The 20,833-nt window shown below is 36.3% G+C and overlaps 1 protein-coding gene across 1 annotated transcript in view; it reads left to right on the plus strand.

The window, feature by feature from the left end:
* Positions 1-20,833, plus strand: part of SLC44A1 (solute carrier family 44 member 1) — a gene marked incomplete at both ends in the record, with an annotated part of 60,879 nt that overhangs the window by 20,282 nt on the left and 19,764 nt on the right. Inside the window, 4 exons of the mRNA XM_079548240.1 lie at positions 864-1,003; positions 3,128-3,270; positions 10,329-10,465; positions 19,703-19,796. Of these exons, the coding sequence (XP_079404366.1) occupies positions 864-1,003; positions 3,128-3,270; positions 10,329-10,465; positions 19,703-19,796 (514 nt within the window). The remainder of the gene's footprint in view (positions 1-863; positions 1,004-3,127; positions 3,271-10,328; positions 10,466-19,702; positions 19,797-20,833) is intronic.

The following is a 20,833-nucleotide window of genomic DNA, read 5'->3' on the forward strand; positions in this document are numbered from 1 at the left end:
GAATTAATTGTAAAGATGCACACTACCTGAAACTATCTGTTTTTAAAAGTAGCTATAATTAATATTGTCATGATAATAATAATAATGACATTCTAGTATGGTGATTTTATTTTATTTTATTTTTTTCTGCTACAGCTAGTGTTAATTCTTTACATGAAAATTGTCGTTTTCTTGAACTGTTTGACTGGACAGCAAAAGACCTAAGTATTTTAGTGGTGTATGCCCACCTGAGAAATTTTGCCTCATGAGCAGCAAACAACTTGAATTGCTTAAGACTGCCTGTTTATTATTTGAAGCATAGTAAATAGCATTCAGCTTTATTGTTTTGACCTTGTAGTACAGAACTTTCCTTTCTGGCTCTTGGGCAATACTGACTAGAGAATTCTTTCCTGAAATGTTGTGTTCAACTGCTTCTTTGAAGGTAGACAAGTGTTTCTTTAACACCAGTTTATTGTATCTGTTGTACATGTACTGTACTTGTTAAACCTGCCTGTAGTGTTTTAAAGAGTTTTTGAAAAGTATAATACCAAATAATGCAAAGCAGATGTGGAAGTCTACAGTAGAAGACACTGATTCAATGCTATTAGCTTCTTTCTAGATAATTTAAAAAAAAAAGAAAAAAAGAAAAAAAGAAACCTGTTTATTGGATGAGTACCTGTAAATTCCTGCATAAATCAGTTTTTTTCTAGGTAAATTATTCTTTGTTGACGTAGTTGCCAATGGAGATTTTTTTTTTTTTTTTAAAGTGCCTTTCACAAGTCTTACTGTCCAGTTTTTTGGCCATTGATATTTAAGATTTGATAGATAACTCCTGCTGTATGTTAATGTCCCATAGTATCATTTTCTGCCTTTTTATCTATTAGGAGCAGAAAACTTAAATGTTGTTAACCCCATCTCTCTTTTCTCATATAAGAGCTCCAAACGAGAATGGAAACCTTTGGAGGACCACAGCTGTACAGATGTACCATGGCTGCTCTTGTTCATCCTCTTCTGCATAGGGATGGTGAGTAAAACTTAAAGGGTTTTACGACTGTTACATAGTTGAAGAGTTTGCATTATTTGAGGAAAGTTCTAGACTCAGTGACTTAATGAGTAAGGTCAGAATATACTGACATTTGAATTATCAGCTGTAGAACAGAGTTGAGTACTATACACAGTCGGAAGACCTTTGATGGGATTCAGAATTAATTTTTTTTGTGCCAGCTTCTGCTCCAGCTTACTTCCTAAAACTCCAGTTCTTATACTGCTGTGACTTCTTGGTATCTTGTGTTGTTTCATGAACCTGTGTATTCCTTTTTTTTTTTTTTTTTTTTTCCTAGACACAGAACATCTGTCAACATTCTGTATAGCTGTGCTGTGTGCCGTAGCCCTGAGGAGTATGGATTTTCTAAAAGCTATCAGCTTTCTTTTCTGCAGTTCCTTAATCTCTGGTCTTTGGAATTCTTAATCCACCAACAGAATTCCTTTTGTTTTCCTGTAGTGCTAGTCACTGAGTGCACTTGAAATGCAAAGATGACAGTATTTTCATTAAATAATGTAAGATACATATATCTTAAAATAAGATATGGATATCTTAAAAGCTTTGAAAGCATTCTATTTCGTGAGATAAACGGCTTTAGTTGTGGTTGTTTTTCTCCAGCCTGTGGTGTTGATGATCTCTGGTTACTCATTCTGTACCCACCTGCTCCACCAATCATAAATTAGTTTGCTATAGGTTAGAGTCCGAGATTGTCTTGTCTGAGGAATACAATACACAGAGCAATTACCCCGTTGTTCACATATCCTTTTAGTTGGTGTTCTATGGGAGAGTTCAACTGAGCAGTCAAGTACCAAGATGGGCTGAAATGTCATCCTTGCATTGTCTTAATTTAGATCAAATGGGGAGGAATTACATGATTTCTTTTAATTGTGTTTAGGGAAAAATTTTTGAACCATCCAAGAAGCTGAGTACTATAGGATGTAAGATGCATGATCTTAAGGCCTTCATGTAATGTAAAGAGATCCTGTAAACTGAGTCAGTGTTGGAAATTAGCTTTAATTTTTACTTGTGATAATAGCCCTTTCCCGACTTTGACCTTGTTCTCACTTTGAGTATTAAATCTGTAAGTGCGTTAGTGCATTGGAAAGAGGAGGACAATGAACAGCTTGCTGTCTGAAGTTTCTCTACAGTGATAGCCTGTCCATTATAGAGGACCTCTGTCTTGCATCTTCAGACCTTTAAACCCACTCGCATTTTAAGTATTCAGAGCCGACTTTGTTACCTGTCGTTGTCATCTCATGTGATCCTGCTGCTCCATGCATTTGTGTCAACTGATTTCTCATGTCATATTTTGCCTCATCATTAATGATAGTGGGGCAAGCATATGGTTTGCTTCTCCCTGCCAAAGGCATAGCTAGAAAGCTGGTGATGTTTTTCAAAACAGTATCATGTTCACATCATTGCTGGCTTGATGCTAGTTTTGCTAGTGTGAGAGCTCTGAAAATGCACAGCAAGGTCTGCCTGACATTGAGTGTTTGCCATTTTGCCCTGTGAGTCATTTTGCATTCTCTTGCACTGTATCTCTTTTTTTTTATTTTTCCAGATTTGCACCTAATGTACGGAGCAGTCGTGGCTTTCACCTGGCCACTTCTTTTGCTTTAGAGCAAAAATATTTCTTTAAAATGAACTTATGTCATATAGGCCTCTTCACTTCAGCTTATCATTGAAAGCACTTAATTTGAAGGAAGAACAAACCATAATGCAAGAAAAGCAAGACTGTCTGAAGTCCTGTAAAATGCACTCTCAACAGTGGTAGCTCTCTTTTGTAGCTCTCTTTCACTGTGTGCCTTTGTTCTCTCTTCTGCTTCATGCACCACTTGATGAGGGTATTATGACTCTCAAAAAGGAACACCTATGAGATTCTTAATTCTGCTTGGATTAATGTGCAGTGCTAGATATGAGCCCTCTTTTGGCCTTGCATTTTGTTTTATAATGCACAGCAGTTCACTGTGGATTGTCCTTGTCTTTCCTTCTTTGACCTGAAAGAATTTTTAAAGAAACTTTGCTTAGAAACAAATGAATTAAACTAAATTTTCCCAGCTGTCCAACAGAATATTACCATTGTGGATTTTTTTTTTTTCCCCACAGGGCTTTATCTGTGGCTTTACAATAGCTACAGGAGCAGCTGCAAGACTGCTTTCAGGATATGACAGTTATGGAAATATCTGTGGACAGAAAAATGTCAAGGTGGAGGGAATAGCCAACAGTGGTCTGGACCTCACACAGAAGAAGTAAGTATGTGATTCAATTGTTCTATTCTGTAAACCAAAAAAACCAAAATTTCATCCTTTCATCCTTTGAAAGTGATTTTCAATGGAACTGGAAAATGAATATTCTAATTCTTTTCTTCTGATCGCTCTCCAGTCTTCACATCTGTGGAACCACAACCTTCCATAACACAGAAGTACTTTAAAAAGTGTGTATTGACGAAAGTGTAACATGAATGCAGTTAAGTCATTGAGAAATTTCTTATTCTTGGCATCCACATGGGATGTGGGGGTATCTGTCAGATCAGAGGGTCATCTTTGTTTTGGTTTTAGGTATGACAGATGCTCAGAAATTTGAGGTTAGGCCTTTGTTATCTGTGCAGAAATGATAGGGCTTTTGTGATTGGTTTCTGCCTTTGAGTTTAGGGGAACTGGAAAATGTCCAACACATTAAAATAGGACTTCAAAACTTTAAACTTTAGATGGTATGCAGCATGTATAAAAGGGGCATGTGGAGAAAATATGCAAGAGCAGTGCAGAATTCTTATTGAGCAGTGTCATGAGGAAAATACACAGAGATCAGAATCAGCAAAGTTGGGTTCTATCTATCATGAGGAAAATAATAATACTTCAGTATTAGTTCAGGAGCTAATTAATGGTAATTCTGGGGTGAAGACTTGGAAACCTGTTGAGTGAATGTCTGTTGAGATCTTCCCTCCTGTCAGTGTTGAGAATGCATGTATACAGTTTGGGTAATTTCAGATAGTAAGCTATTTAGACTAGCACTGGAACTCAGGTATTAACTGACCAAAAACAAAGTCTCTTTCAAAATTTGATCATGTTGAAGAGTTAAAAAATCTTCGATTTCTGACAGTGATGTGATTTTACTTCATGCTTTTACTTTCAAACTAATGGAAAGTCATTAATTTGTGGGTGTTATTTTAGGAGGATGCTTTTCTAATGTATGTTGTCGTTGTAATAAAGATTTCCAAACATCTAATTTAAAATTTAATGTTGCCAGGTATCTGTTGTGTCATTAGAAGAAATTAAATAAATAGTCTGAAAACTTCTACAGATTTTTTTCTGTCAGGAGATCTTTTCTTAAACTGATCGGAATTTCTAGGAGAGTTGAAAAGCTTAAAACTTACCCAGCGTAATTTTCCTATTTACTATGTCAGTATTTCAGTGCTTTTTAAAGTCAGATGTGTGTTGTACGGAAGTGTCATTCTTGTGTTATTAGAGAAAATAATTCAAGTGCTGTTCCTTCAAGTACAAAATGATATAAATATGCTGTTAAATGAGAAGAGTTAAGGTGGCATTTCACCTTAATAAATAAATAATATTAAATATTAATATTTTAAACTTCCATCCCTTGATAAAGAGATGGTGTCTGTCTTGGTATAGGAAGGTGGAAAAACACAGGCACATGACTGAAATATATAATAGTGTGATAAATTCCAGAGAATCCATTTGACAGAGATCATCATGAGGAGAAACATCTGCAATCGTGAAATGAATTCATCTTGTACAGACATGATGGAAAGATTACTAATAGAAATAGAGAATATTTTAAATGCAGTTAACATACAGTGTTTTTTATGTGTCAAGCCAAAGACTTTGTACAGTTCAGAAGGATCACATTTTTCTGAAAAAGGTATTGCAGCTTCAGAAATGGCTTAAGTGAATGATTGGGTACACTTACATGGGATGGGATCATTTCTGTTTGGTAAGAGTGAGAAAAGGCCTTCTTTCTAGTAGGACAAATTATTCTCCAGCTATTCTGGTATTGTCAAAGGTATCCTGATTTGCTAGAAACCAATTCTTTTGTAGCAAGTGATACTTTGCATTCTCATACTCCATGACTTTTTAATTTTTTGGGGTAGTTTTTCAGAAGAAACAACCTACTTTCGTAGAACAATAGAATGGCTTTGTTTGGAAGGGACCTGAAGGATCATCAAGTTCCAACCACTCTACCTCAGGCAGGATCACCAACCTCCATATCTAATGCTAGACCAGGCTACCCAGAGCCCCATGCAACCTAGCCTTGAACACCTCTAGGGATAGGGTATCTGACAGATACTTTGCTCTGTCTCTATTATATTTTATATATTATATTTTTTATATTATATTTTATCTGTCTCTAGCAGATGGAGCTCCTGCAGTGTCCGAGGACAGGTCATGGGAATATTCCATGGTCTGTTTTTTTTTTTTTTTTTCAGGAGTACTTTCCAGACATATGTAGAAATCATGTTGTCTTATTCCTATTTAATATTTCAGTTTGTATAGGGAAGGGAAGGGCTTTCAGCTCTGTGATTCTGGAATAGTTAAGTTATTCTCATTTCATTCTGCTGGCAGAGTAATTCTGTCTTCATTTCCCAGTCCAAGGCAGAAGAGCTAAATCATCTCTAAAAACAACATTTTCTTTCTTGTAAATAACAGTAAACCTTACAGACAGTAATGAAGAAGTGAAGAATGATCTGCATGAATATGAAAATCTGGTAGTAAGGATAAGGATCTCACTGTGGTGTGATCATATAGGTGCACAACAGTTACACTGAAATCAGTGAAGCGGAATTGGGGAAGGAGTTTTCTACAGCTTGATCTTGTCAACAAAGAGTGAATCAGATGTCTTTGTATTCTATGAAGGAAAAACAGCTTTCATAGACTGTGATTTTGGAGTAAGATGTAGAATTATAGTCCAGCACTGGATTCTCAGTAAATCTCTCCACTTTAGATTAGTTTAGTTAATTCAAGTTTTGGCAGTTACGATAGGGATAAAAATGGCTTTTTATTCAGAAGCATAGTTGGTTCCTATTGTTGTTGTTCAGGTTCCTTAAATGCTAGCCAGTGGTATTTTTGATCAGCAATATTATGCAGAATTGAGTTATTGCTCTTCCTTCAAGTACAAAATGATATAAATATGCTGTTACAGAGAAGAGTTAAGGTGGCATTTCACCTTAACAAATGCCTTTGACTCATGAAAAGTGTTGATGTTTAGCTCATAACAAAAGCCAGGTAGAGTTTTAAGCATGCATGCAGGAAACTTTATTTAGTAAAATTAGATGCTCTATACATCATTTATTTTGATTGTGATAGTTTAATTCAGTTCTCCATTATGTTGGTAAGATGCTTATAAATAACAGTAAATGATTGTTCTGTAAAGTGCTCATTTGCCTGTATAGAGATGCCTTCAGGATGTCAATGACACTGGCAAATAAAAGAATGTATGAAGTACTTGAAGGTAATATAAGCTTATTGACGTAATTTGCCACTGTGCTTAAAATGTACTGTTCATGCTTCCAGAATCGAGATGTATTGTATAAAAGGATGATGCTTTGACTTCCTGTTTTTACATGGGAAGAGGAGATCACTGCATTTCTCATGGTCATGAATAGGTCACTTGTCAAGAGCCAGAGCCATTGATGCTCTGTTTCTAATCTCAGATCATTTCTGAAATTACATTACTTCCTTTTACCGTTAGGAAAAAAAGGAACATATCAAAATAGAAACTCCAAACAATAAGGAAGATTATCCTATATACCTGTAGTTTTTTAAAAAATTATTTTATATATTCTTTCATTATATATGTATAAGTTTGATACAATTTTAAAACTTATTCTGAAGTTCATTTTGAACGTTCTTCCTCAGCATGAACAACTTGATATTGATCTTACTTTCAGATACTGTGACTTCTGAAAATTGACGTAGTCTCGTGCCATCTTTCTCTATGTGTATAAGAATTCATTTAAAATGAGACATGAACTCAACATTTTTAGTTTTTATTATACCTATGGAATGTAGACATATTAAAAACTTAATGCATTTATTTTTACCTGAAGTAATTTTTTTTCACTGTGCTGAATTTCAGAGACAAATGTTGTTTTCCAAAAAAAGTGGGTTGCTGAGATATTATATAAGAGTTATTAGGCTGTGAGTTTGACATACTGAATTTCCTAAGGCAAGCAAACTTTCACTTGCAGCATGGAAGCTGCAAGTCTTTGTATTGCTGATCTAAGTTACGGTCTTACCAACGAACTGGTCTATTTTTGATTCTGAACAACTGAAAGTGCAGTACAAGACATGAGCAAAACTTGTTCATTGGTGACATGGTATAGAATTTTCTACGATAAAATTAGTTGTTTTCAATAAATTGTAGCTCAAAAGTCAAACCTTTCCTCTATCATGCTGTTGTTTGATATTTCATGTTTTAGCTGTTTGAAATAGAAAAATGTGATTCGTAGAGCATGGATTGAAGTCACTGATTTCGTAGCTTGGAATTTGATTTTCAGCTGCCTTATTTCTGTTAGAGTCATCTCTGAACTGTACAGTGTAGTATTTGAACTACATGTGTCCATTTAAACATACTTCTATCCAAACTGTGTATGGCACTATATTTGCATTGTATTTCTGAGTTGCCTGTCCTGACTTGAAACTGTAGTATTTATTTTAGAAAACACTAATTTCTTCTAGGTGTTAAGATTATAGATTAGTCCTTGAGTTCATTTGAAGAATGTTGGGCTGTCTTCCAGTCTGAGTACCAGCAATGCTGAAGTGGTTTTCCTTTGCTTGTCCCAGCAGTACATGTTTAAGGATGCTGGGAGTACCCTCCTGCACAACCATTGGAGCCCAGCCTAGGGATTTGGGGTGTCCCAGGCTGAGGGACACAGCTGAACAAACACTGCAGAATGCTGACAGGACACACAGCACACAGGCACAGCACAGTCCCCTCCTGCCCTGGGGCTGGCAGAGCCAGCAGGCCCTGGTGCAGGCTCACACAAGAGATCCACAGACCATCATCATGGCTGTGCCTGTCACCTCAGGGCTGCTGGCACCACATCTGTATGTACTGGTCCCCTGGTAGCTCTTACCTGGCAGCATTGCATGGAGCAACATCATGCAGAGATGATGAACCAAGGGTTTAGTAAGAAAATTGGACAGGCTGTGGTAGTCAGCTGCAGGATTCCTTCTGACTAGCCTTAGCATACACACAGCCAACTCCTTTTACGCATTTTTATGTCTTTCCCCCTTTGTTCCCATCCCTGTTGTCACCTCAGCTGGCATAGATCCACTGACCTTCTCCAGTGTCCTGGACCTTTAGGTTTGTATCTGTATCAGTTGCAAAGTCTCTGTTTGCCTGCTACTACTTGATAGCCCATCAGTTGCTATAGTTCACTAACGGCGCATGTTTTACGTCCAAATGTTTGTCTCCCTCCTTTATCAGAATTTGACAATAGTGAGATGACCAGGTTTGTGATCATCACTGCCTCCCTCATCATTTGTTGTTCAGATTTGAGTCTTAGATGTTCTTGTTAATGGCTGCTTCAACTTAATATGCCCTTAAACAACACCCAAATTCCCCTCCTTATGGGAGGGAATAGCATCTTCAGGGACTTGCTTTCGTGAAGAAGAAGTGGTGACAAGACTATCCAATTAACATGCTATTGTCTATCTCAGTATCAATTCAAAGATGTTTATAGAATGTTTATGAAGTAAGGACAAAGAAAAGAATGCATATGGTGTATTACCACTTTACTTAGATAACATGGATTTCAAGTTTCAAGAAATGAGTCAAAGTCTTGAAGCTAAGGGCTGAGAAACTGCAGAGAGTAGTAGTAACTCATACACTGGAATTGGATAATAGGTAAGTTTTACTGGGAAGGAAGATTAGTTGGGAATTTGCACATAAAAAATGTTGAAACGGAATCTAAACATTAACCTTTATGAGCATGGCCTATGATAGAATGTATTTGTTTTTACATTTTCTGGTATCTGTGCTGTGTTTTTTGAAGCAGGTTAGTTCCAATTATATAAGAAAGATGTATGGTTTGACATTTCGTCATGGTTTGTGAGATTTGTTAAGAATTATGTCACTTTCAAAGTATTATCTCTAAAGTATGTAGTGTCAAACATATTGGACATTACGTTTTGTTCTAACTCTTTCTGACGTGGCAGTATCAAGTATGCAAATGAAACATTAATGTATTTATTTCTGTTAATGTGCTTCTAAAGAAGTCTTATGTGCACTATATATTTTAAGATGTACTTAAACTCTATATAACTGTAAAGTAGCTTGGAAAAGCTTTCTGAGGTTAGAAGGAATTTTTATAGATTATGGGATGAATTTCTGACTGCAGAAAAAAGTCATTTAATATCGCTTGCTTTTTTTTTTTTAAATCATTATTATGTTAGATAATATGAAGAGAGTATTTGAATTCATGACATGTTACCAGAGTTATGGGAGTTTGAAATGCTTGTTCAGCTTCTGGGAGAAGAAAAACAGATAATCTGACTTCATTATACCACAAATGGGCAATACTGTAGGGTTAGTCTCTGCAATGAAGTATGCATAGCTAGGAGATAAAGTCGGCTAGGGAGCTATAGTATGTACTTCACAAGCAGCTTGTTTGTTTGTTTTTAGTGGCAGTGGCCATCATGGAAAGTTGTGAGATAGAATCTCTTTAAAATGCTGCCCTTGAGCTCTAGCCACTTGAACTGCATGAACATGAATTTTAATTTAAAATAAATACTAATAGGATATGCTCGACTTCATGGGCTGGTGCTGTAGAAAATCAGTCTAAACCAAAAAACTGTTTGGAATTTTTCATATTGTGTGTGTTCATTAACAACAGATGGTCATTTTTTGTAGAATAAGTATAACCTTATGTGATTTGTTGTGTATCTTTTGAAAACCTGGAAATACTGAGGTTTTTTTTTTTTTTTTTTTTTTTTTTGAAAGAAGCTCTATCTTTCAATTGAAAGACAGATATCTGTGAAGAGGTGTGATAGAAGTGCTAGTCTATGTATTTGTAAACATAGATTTGAATAGATTTGCATCTGATAGTTTAATATCCTTGCTGTATGATCCAAAAAATAAAAAAATCAGTGAAAATACTGATGTATTTGTGGTGCATATATTGAGTATATGAATTCCTTTTAATCATACAATTGTATTAATGTAAAATTTTACACATTTCCTGGTAGATTTAAAGTTATTCTTGAATGAATCTTGTAGTTTGAGATTAATTTTCTTCAATGTAATTGTTGATTAAAATAGAAGTAATTTGCATCTTTTTCCTCCTTAGGTATGTATTCTTCTTGGACCCATGCAATATTGATCTGGTACATCAGAAGATCAAATCTCTTGCTTTGTGTGTGTCAGCTTGCCCAAGGAAAGAACTAAAAACTTTGGCTGATGTTCAGAAATTTGCAGAAACTAATGGTATGAAAAAAGCATATCTATTCACGTACCAATTTTGTAAGATTGTAGAAAGACTTGTGCATTATCTGAAAAATGAAATCTCCACTAAGAAATAGTGTTGAACTTGTAACGTTTCCCTTAAAGCTTACAATGCTAGTATGTTTGTGTTCATGTCTTGGACAGTTTTGAAGGCTCGTTCTTAAAACAGGAGCAGAAAGTATAATGAGGATGTCTAACACTGAGCATGTTCCAGCTCTTACAGAAATGTTCTGATATTGCTGTTCACTGACTGTTGAAATACCTTCAAGAGGCCTGTGACCTCTTTGCATCTCTGCTGTCAGACTGCACATGAAGCATGTCTGTGGTTGTGGGAAATTGTCCTGCTTTTATTCAGTGCCACAGGGCAATACCTTTTTGCTTTGGGGATTGTTTTTTTGTTTCTTTTTTTTTTTTAGAAAACTATAAAAAAATAAACACTACAAAAAAAATAACAGGGAGAACAACTGTATTGCCATATAAGATACTGTACTCCATCCCCAAAAGCAGTACTTTTTCTCTGTAGTAATGATACTAACATTTTTATATTTTAACACTATGCATAATAAAATGCATGAGATATAATAAATTTTTGGACCATACAAAACAAAGTAAAGGTAAAAACTTGAAAATAATTTGAGGAAATTGTCAAGTTCTTCCACTATTAAAGTGGAGAATTTTGTTCTAGACTTCACACCTGTTATTTTATAATGCTATGATGAGATGTCTTCATGACTCAGCTAATGATGAGTCTGTCTGGTTGACCAAGTTCAAAGCAGTGAACTTGACTGCTTTTCACAGACAGAAATGACGTGTTGTTCTCTGTTCTACTACTGGTACTATGAGCACTTGTTTTTGTTTTGTTTTTTGAAAGCAGAATGAGTTCAAGTGGCCCTAGAACACTATTAGCGCTCTCAGGTCTTCCCAGTGAATTGTCTGCATATCTTGGTATCTGACAGGTGAATCAGGGAGCTTAATATAGTGTGGAATTAAAGCATGTTACTTGAAAGACTGTGTGCAAACAGCTGTCTCAACACCATGCAGGGCATAGTCTGGGAGTGATAACTTCCTCATGTAATTTGTTTACTGCTGTCAATTTTAGCCCACAATGAAAGTTAGTATTACTGTAGAATGGTTTTGCTCTTCACCTCTAAATGTGGCTGAGTCTCTCTTACTTAGTGCAGACTCAGTATATTTTTGTGTGGAGTTTAAGTACGTCTTGAAGTAAAAAGCAGCCTGTGTTACCTGTGTTAACTGTAATACCTGTAATACTGTGTAACCACAAATACTGTTTCTGTGTTTCTATGTGAAGTTTTATGTAAACTACACCTGATATATTTTCAGCATAATCATTTTTTAAAGTATAGCAAAAGTTGCTCTTCCTAAAAACTATGTGTCTTGTCTTAGTGATTCTAACTGTATCTCCCTTAGCATTTTTAGGTTTTAAACAAAACTCAGATTTTCATTAATTAGTATCCGAGCCAGTTGTTTCAGCTTAGAGAAGCTTGGCCAAAAGTGTGAAATATGTTGTTAAAGCAAAATAGAAGCCCCAGTTTGCATTATATGATTTGGGCTTTTCAAGACAACCAAAAAAAAAGAGTACTGAACTAAGTCAGGCTTTCTTTTTTTAAGTGTATGCTGTACAAAACTGGAATCACACAGTTCTGTGGAATTTATTTTCATGGCTTTAGTTCTGATTTAAATGTTCACCACTCAGGGCAGGTTCCAAAAAGTTTATTTTGTAGCAAATAAACAGCCTACCTGTTGAGCACCGTAAATGTTATGGCAACACAGTTTGCGTATAGATAGTAAAATTGAAAGCATTATTCAATCCTGCAATAGTGAAAGAACACTGAATTAATGTAAAAATTACAGGATTCGTTAATCAGGATCTTTTCTCTGAGAGCTGCTTTATAGCTTTAAGAAAAGGTTTAAGCTACATAAAACTATTAAACTCTTGCAGGCTATTTCAAGTGACAATAAACCCTATAAAAAGAATGATGAGGAAATCTGAGAAATTTGAACATGACTGCACACAGTTTAGTTGCAGTTTCTATTCTAGTGATGTTATCAAGTTAAGTTTGAAGAAGGAAGGCAAGAGATTTGTTTGGTTTACTGTGACAGTCAGTGGAGTTTTCCATGCTAACAATTTCTAATGCCTGTCAAAAAAAAAAAAGCCTCAATATTTGAAAATGCATGGGTGTAGGATGCAATAAAACCTTAATTTTGATCTGCTGAACCTTTCTAAAAGCTTTAACTCTTCTACAGCTTGAAGATTATAGTGATGCTGAAGATAGGCTTTGTGTAGGTTGCTGCATGTAATTTGAAGAACTAGCTGTTTTCATCTGGCTCAGATGTCCTTCCTGAAGTCACCTTACCTGTCTCTACACCTTGCAATTTCTTCTTAAATTACTGCTTAAGAGTCATTCTATTCAAAAGAAGTTTTCTGTTGTGCCTCAGCCCATCACAAGTTGGCACAGTAAATTCAGATGAAGAATTTTACCTGAACGTCTTTATGAGAAGCTGTAATACATACTGCAACATACTGATTTTATTATTTTATTGACATTAAGATATGATCCTTCAAGTAGTTTAGCATTTATGGTTTCTTTCCTAAAATGGGGCAGGTACTTAACTGCTTACACACAGTGTGATAGAACTGCTACCCCAGAACTCAAAGCTTTTAGGGAGGAATTCTTTGTTATAGTGCAGTACAGCGTGTGTTTGTAAGCAGTACAACATGTGTTTGTAAAGTTATGAATAGGCATCTAAGGCAGATTCTTAATTCTTGCTTGAGGCATGAAGAGCATTTCATCGTGAAGCAGCCTTTTGGCTTCCCGAATCAGTGATGATGCACTTGCTATTCGGCTGTAATTTGGGAAAAAGAGATGATTTGGTGAATAGTGCTGCCCCATTTCAGTTTAGTAACTTCTTCTCTACCCCACTTGGTTTCTCACTACAAGGTCCTGCATTAGCAGTGCCATTGCATCTAAGAAAAAGAGAACTCTGTTCTTCAGAAAGCCAGGCCGAGATTCAAGAAACAGGAAAGTGTGTGCCTTCAGTCTGTTGAGAGTGATTGATGGACAGAATACTGGTAATTGGTTGGGACCTCTTAGAAGTGGCAAAACAAGGAAGGAGAATGCTGGGCAGTTGGCTGAGATCTTCACCCTGTACAAAGATGCAAGCTGAAAATCTTAAATATGTTTTGAAATGACTCCTGAAGCTGATGCAGCATTTACAGGGAATGTTTTCTACTTCTGCTCTCACCCAGACAAACTAATAGTTGACTTTATGGAGCTAATGGATTTTGTACAACAAAGAAATTTTGTAACGTGAACCGGTTATTGGCTGATCTCTCCAGGACTTTGTCACCCAGCAGAACATTTCAGGCAGGGATTCGATGTTTTTGTTTGGTCTTCACACTTAGCAAAAAAACAAAAAACCTGTACATGTTGTGTATTGTTTCTTTTTTTTACAGAAAGCCGATTGGTGCATGACATGTAGGAAACATTACAGTGGCCTTCTCAAGGCCTTGCCAAAGCATTTCTTAACATCCCTGAAGATGTAATTAATTTATAATTGTGAGAAATGAGCTATGTGGTGTCAGTATTAAAACAAACAAACGAAAAAATAAACAGCACTAAGCAGCTGGCCAGAATGTCTGACATGTTTAATTAAACATTATTTGTAATAACTAGTCTTTATGAGAGCTGGCATTCATATATGTTTTGTAAATAACTACATGCAGATTTAGGAGCCTGAAATACTTCTGTTCTAATATGTGTTGTCAGACATCTCCATAAGGAGAATTCTGTATTTAGACCAGGCAAGTTGGGGTTCAGGTAGACTTCAGAGTTTGAGATGAAGGTACATTAAGTCTGCTACTGTAACTGACCCGAAGTAAGTCAGTAAAGGAAATCAAGCTGCCTGGACCAGAGGAGGGCATCTGTCTGAGCTCTAGGGGAAATCTTTTTTTTTTTTTTTGTCTGAAGATAATTTTTTTACACATAATAATCAAAGTAAACCTTTATAGTGTGCTGATAGTATTTGCCATAGAAATACCTTAGAAATAGTAGTTATATAACTGCCAGATTCTGACATTTTTCTTCTGTTTCTGTTCTGTCTACTACCATTTTTTTCTCCTTTCCCTCAATAGAAGTGTCTTGTTTGAAACTCAATTCTTAATTTTCCAAAAGACACTTGTTCCACATTAGATGTAGGCATATGGTTAAAGTGATTGTGAACCACAAGATCTTTGGGGAATCTGAATGTATTAATTTTGACTGCCATTTTTTTGAACTTTTTTTTTTTTTTTTTTTTTTTTGATAAAAGGCAGTATGGCTACTTTGTCTGTTACTACAACCTTCCTGTCAGAATTATTTTGTGTTCAAAATGGGCTGCAGTTGGAATGAAGCAGTTTTACAAGAGAAAGGGAGGCTGCTTTGGAATCTTTCAGTAATCTGCACCAATACAATATTTTTGATTACATTAAAAAACTACTTGGGAAGGGGAGGAGCAGTGTGGTAATGAATCTTGCTACTGCCATACAATTGTTTACAATTACATGAAAAAATATGATGTCAGTGATAGTGGAACAAAATATCAAATGTAATGGAATACCTGCAGAATGAAGGGGTAGGAAATAATCATTGGTATATGTTTTGTGTTTTACTACAAACAGGTTATTGCTGCTTGGGAAGGAGATTTTGAAGCTACTTAGTACAATGAAAGAATTAGGGGAAAGCACAGAATTGTCCAGAAGTGTAAGATTTATTAATTGTTAAGAGAGGAAAACAAGAACTATATTACATGTGTGAATTCTTGCTCTGTTGTCATCATAAAGATTGTGTTATCATCCTTACTTTGTGAATGTCAGGTGATGGTACATCCCCTTGGAACACCCAGGAGTTTAGATACATTCAGTCTTCTCACTTTCCTTCCTTTGAAACCGTGTACTCCTGAAAGACACTGAAGAATAGTTCTAAAGAATGAAACTTGCTTTATTCACTGAGAACGAATCTGTTGTATTTATCTGAGAAGTCCTGACCACAGTGGTTCATCCAATGCCATTTTGCTAATCTCAAGGCATCAGTTCTTTTCTGGTTTCTAGTATGACCCAGAAATTAGATTAATATGTTAGGTAAAATTCTGTCGTCATGAGGCCTTTTACGTATATCCTGGAACCATTTACAGCAGAGGTGTCTACAGTATATATAGGTATGTTTATGCAGACCTCTGATGCTTGCATGTTAATTACTACTTCAGACTGTATTCATATCAGTAGCTGAGATGTGGAGTTCTTGTTTTCTCACTCATTTATACTTCTGATGCTAACTTGTGCATAACATAATGCTGCTTCATTCCTAAATGAAGCATTAAATATGAACTATCTGCTTCTGAAATGTCTTTGTTACTGCCTTGTCAAGTAGGAAACTGATCCAAGCCTAAACTTTATGTATTCTTAGTGCTTGCGTTCTCAGTGCAGTTATTTCATACGGTTGTTGACAGGGTATAATCACAATTGTCAAACCTAGGAATGAAAAATCAGCACAGTGTATTTCCTTTCATGATAGCTTGAGCCTTTTTCAACTTGGGAGGAATGAAGAGGGACTTCTGTTAGCAATGAATAGTAACTTAATTTTGTATGGAAACACTGCTTGTCATCTTACCTAGTCTGTGGTTTTTGGTTTTAGAATTTACAGCAGAATTCTTCACAGGTAAATGATCCAGTGTCTTAAGCTTCCATCTCTCTTTTTTTTTTTTTTTTTTTTTTTTTTTCCTTAAAGGAAATGGGACGATTGCACCCATGACTGTGTTAAGGTTGGAAGGAAAGCATATCTTCTGAGATGCTTTGTTCCAGTCGTGGCCTCAAAATATTCTAATGCCTAGAGCAGCTCTTTTTATGGATAAGCCATGGGACAGAAACGGTGTTGCATCTCCAGAATACCACCTAGTGTATGAAAGCACCAAATAAAAATCCCTATGAGACCATAAGACTCTGGTGTATTCATTGCTGGCTGGGCAGCTGTTAGTCCACACGGTTCAGAAGTATTTTTCTTTAAGGTTACAGCGTGTAGTGATCTCAAATTCAATCCATGTAGGACAGTTGAATGTTATTTGCCTAATTATTTCTCCAGAAGAAATATATGCAGAGAGATTAGCAAATAATTATTATATAATGATTTTTCAGTTTGTTCTCTGAATTCTACATATAATGTTTATGAAACAATTAAGAGTGTTAGTAGTTTAGGAATAATAGTAATGTCTTTGGTAAACTAATTGTCTCAGCAAAGTAGATAACTGGAATTAATCTTTTAGCTTCTCCAGGACTCATAAACTCAAAGAGCACAATTGAGACTGGCTATGCAAAGATTAGTCTCTATAGCCCATATTAGAGGAGTCTAAAGAAGCAAGTTCCATGAATGTAAAATTGAAAGCCATAGCCCAGAGGAGCCCTGGGAGCAAGCAGTTCATAAGAATCATCATAGAATTCTAAAATGGCTTGGATTGGAAAAAAACCTTGAAGATAATCTAGTTCCATCCTCCCTGCTGTGGGCAGAGTTGCTACCCACTAGATCAGGCTGCCCAAGGCCCCATCCAGCCTGGCCTTGAGCCCCTCCAGGGAAGGGAAGGGGCATCCACAGTTTCTCTGGGCAGCCTATGCCAATGTCTTACTGCCCTCTGAAGGAAGGATTTCATAGAATCAGAGGGGGGTTTGCATGTCTCCTGACCAATGTACCTGCAGAACGCCATGATATTTTTTATATCTCTTGTCAAGTTCTTTTTTTTTTTTTTTTTTTTTTTTCCTGCACTTTGGCTTTCCTGATTTTATTTTTTTTTCCCCAGTCTGTACATGTCTGGAATTGTTCCAACCAAGGTGCAGCATCTTGCATTTGGCTTTGTTGAAACTTAATAGGTTCACGTGGTCCCACTTATCCAGCTTGTCCTTTAGATGGCATTACTTCTTCATATCAACTACAAGAGATGAGAGTCCCAGACAAGAGGTGGTAGTGGCAGCCAGAAGCATCCATTGCTCCTTTGAATGACAGGATGGGGCGTGCTCAGGAGGGTTCTGGGTTGAACTGACAACATGTTTCCAGTTTCCTCCACAGCCAGGGACTTTCTGGCTCATCTTCATCAACAATTTCTGCTTGAATGTCTGTGTGCAGATTATGATCTGGCATTCACTATTTCTCCCATTACGTTTTTGAGTGGGATGCAAAGAGAAAGACTTTGAAACACGCTTCTTCTTTTGTCAGGTTCTCCTGTTCCAGGCCTATAGTGAATCCTGATTTCTCTTTTATCAGCTGGGATCAGTAAAAGTCACAAGGGAACACCACAGGCCTTCCACAGGTCACCTGTCCTCTGCGCTTATATGGTGTGGGGGCCTCTGTATATGTTACGAAAGCTGTAGCTGAACACTGGTAGCACTGAACAAGAAAACAGAGCAGACATCTCATTTTCAGTGTCTTGAATCTGTATAAGCTTGTCCTTATACAGTCCCTCCTACTTCTTCATGAAATAATTTCTGTAAGTTAGATTTTGGTCTCTGTATAGAAAGCAGAACACAGTTAAGTATCTTCTTGTTCCTTGTGTCTGTAAGAGATGGTACATATGTGACTGCTTCCTGCAGTGTACCCCACCTCATAGCTCTCACACCTATAGCAATGTGTCCAGATCAAAAACTTCTGCAATATTATAGTGCCTTTTGTCCAAAAAGAACAATAATTACTTTTAAATACTCCTTTTATCACTGTGATGTTAAGAAGGTAAATTTGTCTCATGTCTTTCTATATAATACAGTATTATCCACAAAATCAGACAGAAGCATCAGGATGCTTACAAACGGTAAAATTAAAAACAGAGTTCAGATGTTTTCCCTCTGCAAGAAATCTAACTTTCTTCAGTGGTGTATTTGGTGTTTTGGGTCTTCCCCCCAGAAATTGACTCTGCAGAAGCAATACTTAAGTAGTGTTCCGGAGACTGAATGGAATAGCTTCCTCAGCTGTTCTGTCTTCTGTTCCAGCCCATAAATAGAGATGTTTTCATAGGGATAGCAATATGCCAATGGTAAACAAGATACCTACAACTTCTTCAAATAGTATGTTCACTTTCTATGAATAGTACTTATGTTTTGTGTCACACAAGCCAAGATAAGAGTCTTGTTTCTCAAGACTCACAACTTAACTTGTGGAAAAATTAATAATGTCTATATTATTTAGATCCAGTTTGTAGAACTCCCTTCTACTAAGTATTCATGGAGAGAAGACTTTGAGAATATGAGGAATAAAATCTACCTGTGGATCACCAAGATGTCCTTAGTTGGTTATGTAGCCTTTACCATTCTTTTTTACATATACAGAATCCCTGCACTGGAGAATTAGAAAGCAAACAAGCCTGGGAAGAAGCTCACTTGGGATAAGCAGCTCATCCCCTTGCAGCCTTTCTCTCTTCTCTTCCCCTGTTTCTGAGAAACCAGTGCTCCAGTCTGACTTGGCAGTTGCTCTTTTCCTGGAAACACTGGTGTCAGTGTTGAGTATGTTGATCATAGACAAATGGGAAGAGAGCTGCCTGGGTAGTATATGTCCATTAGGCACATGTTTGATATTAAGTAAAACTGAAATAATGTTTGAGTTTTGTTTTTGGCGATTTGATATTTATAATACTGTACTGACTTCTACACGTAGAATATTTAGCTTTTTTAAAAGCTTTAGAGATTTGATACAGTCAGACCTTGTAGTTGGCCAACTACATAACCTCTGCAGTTTGGTTCCTTTATTCCTTTCTCTGAAGTCTATAGATCAGTTGTATTTTAAGGACATTTTTTTAAAGTAAACTGAATATTTATTAATGTAATAAGTGTTGTATTATGCAATATTCATACACTGAATCATCAAAAAAAAATGTGGTGGGGTAGCAGGGAAGAATGACTGTGAGGTGCATTGTGTCTTTTACATGGGATCATGAATCAGCCTTTTCCTCTTGAATTTATCAACTCTGGAAAATCCAATACTAGATGGAAAACATAATTCTGTTAACTGAAGTATATGCTGGGCTTGATTCAGTGCTTCATTACAGGAGGAGCTGTAGCATAACATTGCAGTAATAGCATGAGGCACTGCAGAATGACAACCTGTATCAGTTTTGATATTGTTTGCAAAGATTAGGAATATTTGATTTTTCTCCATCAGTCTTTTTCTTTTTTTTCCCCCCTCTCAACAGGATCTACTCTGTGTAGCTATGAACTACTGCCATCAGAATATACTACAGACCCGAGGGCTGCCAAGTTGTGTCCTAAATATCCTGTTCCAGAGAGGTAATATTAACATCTTATCTGATGTGGGGGTGAAGGGAACAGAGACTTGATTTGTTTATATGATTAAATGTTCTTTAGAAAACAAGCCTCATAAATTTCTTGTTTTACAGATGGATTTTTTTTTATTATTGTTGCATGTTTTTAAAACGCATTGGGAATGCAGCTTATAAAGGAAAACCTGAATTATCCACACATGCATTAGTAAGATGACTGAGCTGATATAATTCAGTTCTCTACTGTCTCATGTAACCAGTACAGTGCTGAATATCAGCTGTTTTTCTACCTTTTACCCACAGCCAGCTGCCTTCCAGTGCTACAGTTCAGGGAGCCATGTGTGACTATGTCATTTTCCCTCTCAAAAATCAAATATGCCTCAGAAATTATATGTCGAGTATTCACTTTTTGCACCTTACATCAACTAATCAGGTGCAGCAAGTTGCTTCATTTTTAATTCTTTCAGTTCCCAAATGACCAGTGTGGGAATGCTCAAGAAATAAAAAGGGATTTTTATTTTATAAACAGATCAATTTGAGTTTTACTGTTCAAAATATTATGCTGGGCTGCTTTTTGTGAAGTAGAGAGAAAGGACTCTTGCTCCAAAGACTCTGCTATTGCTAGCCGTGTTGGCTCCACTGGAAGCATTTCTGTGAAAAGAAGTGATTGTACACATTTTTATCAATAATTCTTCTCAAGAAGAATCCAGTTCTGTTTTCTCACATTTTAGCTTTTCAAGCATATCCAGTAGAGATTGTAACTGCTTACTCTTGCCCTATACATCATTTTTTGTTAAAGTTTAATAAAATGCCAGTTCTAGAAACTCTAGTTTTAAGTATCTCTTGTTGTTATGGTAGGCTATCTGGTGAATATATATTTTAATGTATGTAGCAGCTGGAATTAATTTATTTATTTTACTTTTCCTCACAGTAAGTCAGTATTCTATGCAACTAACCAGCTGTTATAGCTGTAATACAAAAATGAAAATTTCAGTGCTGGCTTGCATACTGAAAAGCCTTGTCAGTCTTAATTTCTGTCAGGTA

The sequence above is a fragment of the Tetrao urogallus genome, assembly GCF_951394365.1.
Source record: "Tetrao urogallus genome assembly, chromosome: Z".
Lineage (NCBI taxonomy): Eukaryota > Metazoa > Chordata > Aves > Galliformes > Phasianidae > Tetrao > Tetrao urogallus.